The sequence below is a fragment of the Manacus candei genome, unplaced genomic scaffold, assembly GCF_025592945.1.
Source record: "Manacus candei isolate 608988 ecotype Guabito, Panama unplaced genomic scaffold, ASM2559294v1 h1tg000050l, whole genome shotgun sequence".
In the NCBI taxonomy this organism is placed as follows: Eukaryota; Metazoa; Chordata; class Aves; order Passeriformes; family Pipridae; genus Manacus; species Manacus candei.
In genome coordinates, this window is record NW_026138098.1 from 36,689,155 (window position 1) to 36,699,167 (window position 10,013).

Below are 10,013 nucleotides of genomic sequence, written 5' to 3' on the forward strand. Positions count from 1 at the left end.
TTGAGGAAGCTGCCACGACTCCCTGAAAACCCCTTGGAGGGAAGGAAGGCAGCTGCCCAGTGCAGGGGTTGGGTGAGAAGGCTTCTGTGCACCAATTAACCTGAGCAAAAAACCCTTTTCTTCTTCTAGATCTTAGAAGAAATCTGCCAGAAAAACAACTGGGGACAGCCTGTTTACCAGCTCCACTCTGCAATCGGCCAAGATCAAAGACAGCTCTTCCTGTACAAAATCACCATCCCTGCCCTTGCCAGCCAGAACCCCGCCATGTATGTAATTATTTGAGGTATTCTGAGGTTTAGGATTCATTTTTTAAATGGCATTTTATCTAAAATCTCTCCTCAAAGCACAGTCACACGGGTCTCTATTTTTTTTTTTTTTTAATGTATTAGAGAGAAAAACATCCACAACCTAAACTAGACTGATGTCTGCCATGCTTGGTGCTTTCTCTCTCTGGTGGTGCAAACATTATAGAAGGCCAGATATAATCAGGCAAAAGGGGGCTTTTTAAGACAGAAATAAAACATACCATAGCTCTTGTGGGGAAATGAAAGGAGCTTGAAGGAACCTGCTGCTATTTAGGCTCCAAATATGATTCTAAACATTTCTGACCTAAAACACTCTTTGCTGTGTGCTGTAAAAAAAAAAAAACACAACACCCCCTGACTGTGTATTTTAAAGAAAAAACACAGCAGGTTTTTTTGGTTTTGTTTTCGACTGAGAAAAGCACAACAAACTCTGAGAGGACTTTGTGTCCAAAACGAGAGCCAGGTCAGTAACCTCAGCAGGGAAACCAGCCCACTACGAGGAGAGTGCTCCCGTCAGTGCAGCAGCAGCAGCACAGGAAAATAAAGCTCCTGTTTGCTGTCTGGGATGATGGCAGCTACAGGCAGACCAAAAGATCTCTCAGGAAAGCCCCGGGGAACACAAACCCAGCTAACAGGTTGCTGTGCTCGCAGACATCCCTTCACGCCGCCCAAGCTCAGCGCCTACGTCGACGAGGCCAAAACCTACGCGGCAGAGTACACCCTGCAGAGCCTGGGCATCCCCGTGGAGGGGGCAGAGGTGCCTCCAGCAGCGCCAGCTTTTCCAGGTACGGGAAGGTCTGTACAGCAAAAGTCTCCTGGAATGTTATTTTTCCGGCTGCTTCCTTGCGGGTGTGCGGAGCGAGCCTGGCTTAGCTGTGCTCCCCCACGTGCCTTGACTCGTGGGACTTGTGTGTGTGGCAGTTTTATCACAGAATCCCAGACTGGTTTGGCTTGGGAGGCACCTAAAAGATCCTCTTGTTCCACCCCTTGCCATGGGCAGGGACACCTCCCACCAGCCCAGGTTGCTCCAAGCCCCAACCTCCAAGTGTCCAACCTCCAAGTGTCCAACCTGGCCTTGGACACTTGCAGGGATCCAGGGGCATCCACAGCTTCTCTGGGCAACCTGTGCCAGTTTATTGCCTATAAAGCAATTTATCTCTAAACCAGGACTACCCAAATTACAGGGTACAAACCACAGAGTAGCTCAGGCTGGAGGCACCGGGGTGGGGTGGGGTTTCTGCTCCAACCCTGCCGCAGATGCAGGAGGCTGTGTGGGGCTGTGTCCAGGAGAGCTGGGGCAGTGTCCAAGGATGGGGAACCCCACCACCCGGGGGCCCATCCCAGCTACATACCTCCTCTCCACTCCTTCCAGTTTGGGAATGCCTCCCTTCAGCTGGGAGTCCCAGGCAAGGTGCAGGATCCAAAACTGGAGTGCCACATCCGGGATGAGTCCCCTCCCCAGACCTGCTGGCTGATGCCACCCAGGATGGAGCAGATCTTCCTCACTGCAAAGACACACAGTTGTTTGATTCATGGCCCATCCACCTCCCCCCCCAGAACCCCCAACTCCCTTTGAACCAACACTTAGGATTTCACCCACCAAAGAAATGACGTGAAAGTTTGGATCTGCTCCCAGCTCTCACACCCCCACTGGAAGGGTGGGTTTTTTTCCCAGTTTGGGAATTCATACTCAATAGCTCTTGCAAGTGCTTCAAACAGCTTGGGAAGCCATGGAAAACCCAGGAATCCGGCTCACAGGCATTACATTTACCGTGCTCTCCAGCACGATGGTTATTCCGATGGAGTGGCAGCAGCACACGCCAAACTGCACATGAGGAATGCATTAGTCAGTACTACTGAGTTGTTTGGAGTGTCTCAAGGATGGATTTTTTTAAAAAAAATAAAAATCTATCCGGCTTCCTGCCACAGGAGTCCGCAAAAGCCACAGAAAAATCAATTTGTCTGGGTTTGTGCAGGGCTTCCGCAGCGTGGAAACCAAATGGGCTCTTTATTGAATCCAGTCCCCACTTACTGCCTCGTTAGAATCTCTCCTTTTCTTTCACCCACCATTATTTATTTGTCTTGGAAACACAACAAATTGACAAGCATTGAAGTCTCTGCTTGCAACACACACACTGGTCCTTGATCAGGGCTTGCTGAAGGCCAGCTCAGCTCGGGCCATGCCCGGGTAGCAGCTCATTCCTCTTGTGATGGTGGCAGATATGCCTTAAAACACTCAATCCCTGGTCAAAACATTGCACCTCGCTTTGCTCATGCAGAGAAAATACTCTGAACAGCCACGTCACTCAAATTAAGGTGAATTTCTCATGTTTTCCCCCAAAATAACGCTCCTGATGAGGCAACGTGTGCTCGGCGTTGCCCAATATCACCGTTCCCCCCCCAGCAGGAGGAGCTCAGCTCTAACTGACCTTGAGTTGATCCCATTGCCCAGCTGGTCAGACAGAGATTTTGGAGCCAGCAGATCCAATGGATATCCCCCCCCCCAACTGCTCTTCCCAAATTCAGGCTTTGCCCTAACTCCTGATTCTTTCACGACACAATGGTGTGCTCTGGTCAACGAGCTGCCCTCGGAGAACCCAGCCCCAAACCATGTTTGTTTTTCCCCAGTGATTCACTCCAACTCAGCAAAGCAAACATCTTCCCATGGAAAACTTTGAAGTGTTGAAACCACATTTTCCATTAGAAACTGACGGGAATAAAAAAAAAAAATCCAGTCTGCTAAATATTTCCTCCTCGATGCTGCACAGGGGGAGTTTCCCTCCTCTCTGACCTGACTGTCCTGAATTCCATGTGGTTTGACTGTGAAGGGTGTCAGAGCCATAATTTCTTCACGAAATTTGCCCAAATTTCCCTGATATTATGTCATTTTCTTGCCCTTCTCATGCCACGCGTGGGAGGACGGGTACAGAGCACATTAACACCCTCTTGGCTCAGGAATAATCAAAGCCTACGGAAAAAATATTTCACAGAGAGAGGTGTTTTTCAAGCACTGTCTTCAACAAACTGTAGGTGAGGAAGTGCATTAATTTTCCAGCTTTTTTTCTCAGCTCCCTTTGAAAAAACATGCCAGCAATGACCTATTTAATTTAATTAGATCATTCCCATTAAGAAGCTCACTGCTCCCCAGGCCATCCCCGTCCCCGGGGGATCAAAACCTACCAGGTGACGGCGAGTTTGGAGTGGATTTTCACTAATGTGCAGTTTTTTCCTTCCCTTTTCCCTGCAGGATACACCATTGCTAATGCAGCTGCCACTGTCACAGCCACTCAGCTCAAACAAGCAGTGACTGTGGGACAGGATTTAGCAACTTATGCGGCGTACGAAGCCTACCCCGCCTTCGCGGTCGCCGCACGCAGCGATGGCTACGGAGCATTTTAGTCCTGCCTTTAGTCAAGGTCCCCTAAATCAAGCACAGGCAGAAAGGAAAGAAAAAAAAAATATCCCAGTCTGGTAATTTTTACACCCTCTCGGTTTTAAACTCATCTGTTGCCTGAGGTTCGTCTTAGTCGGAGTTTCAGTCCTGGAGTTCTTTAGGTTCGTAACGGGATATTGGGGGGGGGGGGAAGGGAGAAATTAAAGGGAAAAAATATCACTCAAAATCAGGTTTTCACAGTAGAAAGCAAAAGCTCAGCCCAGAAAATGAGCAGGTCTCAGGTGTGTGTATATATATATATATATATATAATATATATATATATGTACAGCCTATTGTGTGTGTGTTTACAAGCAACGACCTGTGCTGAATACAGTTGGTCCCGTGGATGTTGTGACGTGGGACAGGGGAAGGAAGGGGTGTCCCCAGCAAAACCCTCCATGCATCAGGAATTCTCCTACATTCACCCAAAAATTCCTCCTCCAGCCTTGACTCCTTGGCCACGTGGATTTGCCTCTCGCTGCCACCAGCACTGTGACGATGTGTTCAGGCACCTCAGGGGTCTTGGAGATTCTTTCTGGCACAGCCAAGGCAAAAAGTCACCTGTAATAAACCTTTCTGCCCAGCCAAACAGGCTGGTTGCCATGCTGATTCGATTTTTAGAGCAGGAGGCAAGCACTCAGCAGAGCTTTCCCTCTTGCTTTGCTCCTTCCCATCCACGTCCGCAAATCAGCAAATAACGGTGCATTTTTGTCCTCCTCCCATCAAATGGGAACGTTCACTGAAAGACAGGAAAACTTTCAGGACTATTAAGGCTGAGGACCAGAAAAGAGCTATTCATTAAGGCCAGTTCTCTACTTAATTAGAGCATGAGAGCTCACAGCCATGGCCCAGTAATAACAGGCACCTCTACAGGAACAAAATGATATCCAAGGAACATTTCCACAGTTTGGAAAGGGCCTTGCCTGGCTGCCAGTGCTGCTTTACACATCAAATCAAGGCTTCTGGCTGCTGTCATTCCACCAAAAATGAATTTACTGGAACAGCAGTAAAGGCACCTCTTGCTTTGGAGAGCACCAGAGGTCGGTGTTGTGTCTGAACACTTTGGGGATGCTGAGAGCACCCCTTGCTTTACAGCAGGAGGGCATTACCCATTTATTTTTGCCATGGGATCGAGGCAGGAGGAGTGATGCTCTGGAGATATCCTATGCAGTAATGCACACTGTGAAAATTCAGTCTAGGACCACAAAGAAACCCCTTTTTTGAGGGGGGAGAGTTTACAGCTGGGTTGACAACACCCCTCGAGTCCAGCAGATCTGGCCCCAAATTTCCCACCTGGTCTGGGTGATGGGATGTGGCACCAAACAAGCCATTCCAGGAGGAGTTTTTCCCGTGCATCCCCAAAACTGCACGAGGCACAGAGGTCTGTGACACGGTGTTGGCTGCTGGGAAGGCAGTGTTTTCTACTCTCACGCTCCGGCTGACTCGGCTTCGCCCGGAATGGAACAAAACCACACAAGCTGTGAAGTTTGTGGTCCCGTTAGACCCCTTCTATTTATGAAGTACCTCGCTGGGGTGACCCTAAAGGTATTACAAGCCCTCTTGTGGCTGCTGTAGGTCACACTTTAAGTGACAAACCTGTTCACAGAGGGCTGAATGACCAAGAGTGTTATGGATCTTGTGGCTTTTTTTCCCCTCTTCTGTCTATGTCTTTAAGTCGTGTTTCCCAACGAATAACACGTCCCTGAGTGTGTCTCTCTCAAAGGCCACCGTTGGCAAGAATTGTTTCTCACTTTGCCTGTTCAGTGACTTTAGTCTGCTTTTTCAGCTATTTATATGAGTTCAGAAAGATGTCAAAGGAAAGGGCAAGAAGCAGTATTAAAAAAGTGTGTGCATGAAGCACTTATTTTTGTACACTAGTACAATATTTGTATAGAGTTTTAACACTATGGAGTGTAGCAAAAAAAGAAAAATAATCACACTTTCCATTTACTGGAGGACAATCGTGAGTGTTTAAAGGGAATGAAGTGGAAATGGCATCTCAATCATCCATTACAAGCAAATTATAACTGGGATTAAATTCTGTGAAGCAGGTCTGTAATTTTAGAGTAATCCGAGGACATTCACTGGACTTTGGAATATCATTAAAACTTTGTAAGCCAACCCACGTGCCTCTGTTCTTTTATAGCCCGAGTTCCAGCCCCTGTGTGGTCAATAAGAGCACACTCTGCTCCGTGGGGATCGATGGGAGGTCAGGCAGGCAGGGTCACAAGCTGTTCAGCAGTGCCAGGGGTGTTTTCCACTGCACCTTGGTGACACTCGTCGAGCTCACGCAGCAGAAAATCAGCAGTTTTACACCTCTGCACTTTTAAGTAAAACAATCAGGGGGCTGGTGTTTTTTCCCATCAGCTCTCTGGTCAATATTTATTTCTCTGTCAGAGCTACAGGAATCGCTTTTGCTACAAATTGATTCCAGGGGTAATTGTTCCTTGCCTGATCCCAGCGGAGTTTCCTTGGGGTGAGATCAACAGCGAGGCAGCAACGTGCAAGAATAAGGGGGTAGATGGGCTGCAAAAATAAGGGCATGGCTGATACCTGGGTCAGGACTGTGAGGGACTGGCCCCATCCTGAGGAGAGCCTGTTGCCAGGTCACCAGTAGGTAAATCAGCTCCACTCTGGTCACTTCAGGATGAGAAGCTGCTCCTTGGAACACCATCGTAGTTCAGCAGCTGAGAAACAGCAATTCCTGCTTCCACACCTGGTACAAAGGATTCTGGGTTTGCACCTTCCCAGAGAGATCCTGAGCCCAAGAAATGGGAGGAAGGTCTGGTACCTTGCTCCTGAGAGCACACAGCCCTCAGAAAAAGGCCTCCCTACCAAGCCAAAAGAGATTTTGCCAAAATAACTTGACATTGTTCTTACAGACTTACAAAGAGGTCAGCTGTGCTCTGGGCTCCAGTGAGAACAGCAGCTCTGCCAGCTCCATTATTTTCCCTCATTAGCTTTTCCTGATGTCCTGCTTTCCTTTTCTTTGAAACCAGGGCAATGGCAGAGTTTGCTTTTGAGCTCTAATGTTCCCCCCCCCCCCCCTCGGGAGCTGAGATTCCCTCTTTGCTCAGCAGCAGCTGGATGATCACTTTTGGAGAGCCAGAATGATTTTTCAAGGAATCTCAAATCCACAACCCAACTTAAAAAAAACAAAACACCATAATTTCCCTTTCGTAAAGATGTGGGTTCCCAGTGGAGAACAAGACAGAGCCAAACCCCACATCCATCCTCCACCAACAAGTCTGAACATGTTTGAGGTGTACGTGATGAGAAGATCAGTGGCCCAGAAAAATCAGCAGATGGCCTCATATTTGGCTGCTTGTAAGGCAGGAGGTACAAAACCTGCATTTTCCATCTCCCTTCTTCCAGCCAGCCCTTTCCTGGAGGTCTCTGCAGCACATCTGAGGTGTAAAGGGGGAATAAAACATGCCTGAGCATGTTTGGAGCTGGATAAACCCCAAAATGTCCCACATGGAAACTCTCATGTCCCACTGAAACCCCCTCCATGGGACAGTGTCTCCAGTACCTTTCAAGGGGATTTGCTTTACCTTTGAGCTTGCATGGCTCCCTTTCCCCACTAGTCCAGCTAAATCTCTCAGAGGCCATCTCATGTCTCCATCAGACACCTACCTGGATTTCTCTTTTTTAGGGGGAAAAAAACCCCAAACAACAAAACAACAAAAAGTCACCTTTGAATGGTGACATTCCAGTCAGGGATCACAAATCACTGCTGTTCACCAGCTGGGGGTTAACCCTGGTGCTGCTCATGGTGCTCTGATGGGATGCTCCTTTCTTTCCAGGGTTGGAAATTGTTGTGTGTCCCCAAAACCTCAGTCTTGGCTAAAACTGCAGCTCTCGGCTGCCCTTTGTTAAGGGCCAGTGCAGGGCTCAGACAGCCTCTCCCTCAGGGCTGCTTGGGGTGGGCTGCTCTCTCCCTGGGCATGCCCTGCCACCTCCATGCCCAGAGACTCATCCTGGCCTGGCTCCAGCTATCTGCAGGAAATGGGGACTGTGCTCATCCAGGTTTAGGGCTGGTTGAGAGAAACCTCAGAACAGTGACACTCCTTGTTCCCCAGGCCCACCCTGGGCACGTGAAGCCCCAGTTATGAAGGTGTTAAAAATCAGAGGGCTGCTGGTGGACCTGCAGAGAGGCTGCACACAGATATCCACTGTGGGATGCCTGGAAAAAGCACCAGACAACCACAGGATCAAACAAACCCCAAAGACTGCAGCGAAGCCCGGAGACAGCAGAGGATTCTCCCCCCTCCCTCCAGTTCCTGAGGTCAGATCCTAATTCGGGCTCTCTCCCGCAGCTCCAAACGCCGCCGGTGAATTTGGAATTTGCGCCGTACAAACAGGACTTTGCACGGGAGGAAGGTGGTGGCGCAGCCACAAACGAAGTTTCCCAAGTCCGTAGCGGTTTGTGTCCCACGACAACCGAACTAAAACAGGCGGAGTGCTGCCCATCTCCCGAGCTCCACATGGAAGGAGAGCAGCCCCGGGGAGGGACGAGCAGCTCTGATGAGTGGTGCTATATTTATAACAGCTGGCGAGGCGCCCAAATTCCTGAAAACATTTTCTTCCGAGCTTTGGGTCCGTTCGGCGGCGAGCTCGCTCTTGTGCAAAACGGCACTGGCACCTAGTGGCCGCCGGATCCAAGCGCAGCATCCCAAAAAGTTTTCAGTCGGCACCCGGTCGCTGTGTGCCAGCTGCAGGAGACAGCCACGATGCTGTCAGAGAGCAAATAAAACCAAGGGATTCTCTTGCCGCGGCTGCTGAATTTTCTAGACAAAAAAATTAGGGAAAGTCGCAAAACCCCCTGCCCCCTAAACTTCCAAAAGCCTGTGCCCACTGCTGCCAGCCAAATAAAACAGCTGCTAAGAGGTGTCTCACAGAGCTGTCTGCTCTGGGGCACGGGGGGACTCTCCAGACACCCAAATTCTGCCTCTCAACACCTCCTCTCCCATAAGAAACTCCAGCTTCTTAAAAACTCTCTTTCGGGGTCAGATGCTCACGTTTTAGAGGGTGGATCTTACCCACGAGCATTTTAACTGTGCAATTCAAGTTTGCTTGGTTAAACCTGCTCAGTGCTACTGAAAGAGATCCACAGTTAATGTCATGCAATAACAGAGACAAAACTACCAGAAACAAACAAACAAACAAAAAAGAAATACCACAGTGGGGGGGGAAAAAGTGAAACACCATTTCCTTTTTCCTGGTGTATTTCTTTTAGGAAAACCAGAGCACTCCTGTGCAATTCACTGTGGTTTATGCAGCGTAAGAGGAACAGCAAGTGGAGAGAGAGAGAGAGACTGTTATGCTGGGATTCATTAGGCAGCACCATTTCCAGCCCAAAAAGCAGCCCCTGTGTTTCACACAGGTGCTCTGACCCTCTTTGAAGGGGCTGTGATCACACACAGTCCCACCTGGAAACATGAGCAAAGCGGGACAAACTCTGCAGTGAACTTTCTGCATCATTTTACAGCCTGAGTGTTTCTGCCCTGGGCAAACTGATCCCACGGCACAGCAGCATCCTCTGCCCCTCCCTGTATCCCACAGTGCTGCCCACAGAGTGATTTTGCCAAGGAAAGCAGGGCAGGAGGGCTGGCTGGGCAGGTTACTGGGAAAGGACATCGGGAGCATCCTCAGGGATTGGATTCCCAGCGATGTTCTTTCAAAGCCCTCTCTTTCCTGGCTCCATATTGCGAGTGCTTTGAGCTCCTCCGGGTGGGGATCTCTGAGACTGATTGCAGCTGGTTTAAAATGAATAATTCATCCTCTCCCACTGATGTTAAAGAGAGGCGAAATTATCTGATTGATGATTCTCTGAAGAATTAAAGAGATTGCATACAAAATTGGTACACATTATTGGAGCTTATTAAACATTTACTGTCAGGTCCTAGAAAAAAATCCAGATCTGAAAGGTGTGTTTTCTCTGGTACGTGTAAACATCCTTAATTTTGATCTTTTTGATGTGTCCCAAAGTGATATTTAGAGGGTAAAATGCCATCTGCTGCCCCTTTGTTGTGGCTGGAGGGCTGGGCAGGAGCTTAACCCAAGAAGAGTGGACAAAGTCAGCCCCAAAGTCTTTCTCACCCAGCATCTGGTCTGTGCCACAGATGTGTGAGGTCTTCAGGTCATAAAATCAGCACAAACACAGGTAGTCCTTCCAGACACTCAGTGGCCTCCAGTCCATCTGTAGTTTCTTGGGCCACTGAGAGCTTTCTGAGGGGATTCTCCTCCAAAAGCTCGCCCAGCAAGCTGAAA

General features: G+C 48.9%; 1 protein-coding gene across 4 annotated transcripts in view; it reads left to right on the forward strand.

Annotated features, from left to right (window-relative positions):
- The window catches only part of A1CF (APOBEC1 complementation factor), a 28,835-nt gene extending 22,974 nt beyond the window's left edge, over positions 1-5,861 (forward strand). For 3 of the 4 annotated variants that reach the window (XM_051799668.1, XM_051799670.1, XM_051799672.1), the window contains 3 exons: positions 130-266; positions 957-1,090; positions 3,553-5,861. In XM_051799668.1, the coding sequence (XP_051655628.1) occupies positions 130-266; positions 957-1,090; positions 3,553-3,704 (423 nt within the window). In that variant the 3' untranslated portion in view covers positions 3,705-5,861. Of the gene's footprint in view, positions 1-129; positions 267-956; positions 1,101-3,552 lie in introns of all 4 variants that reach the window. The other variant, XM_051799671.1, reaches the window with a different exon arrangement.
- Positions 5,862-10,013: the final 4,152 nt, after the last annotated feature.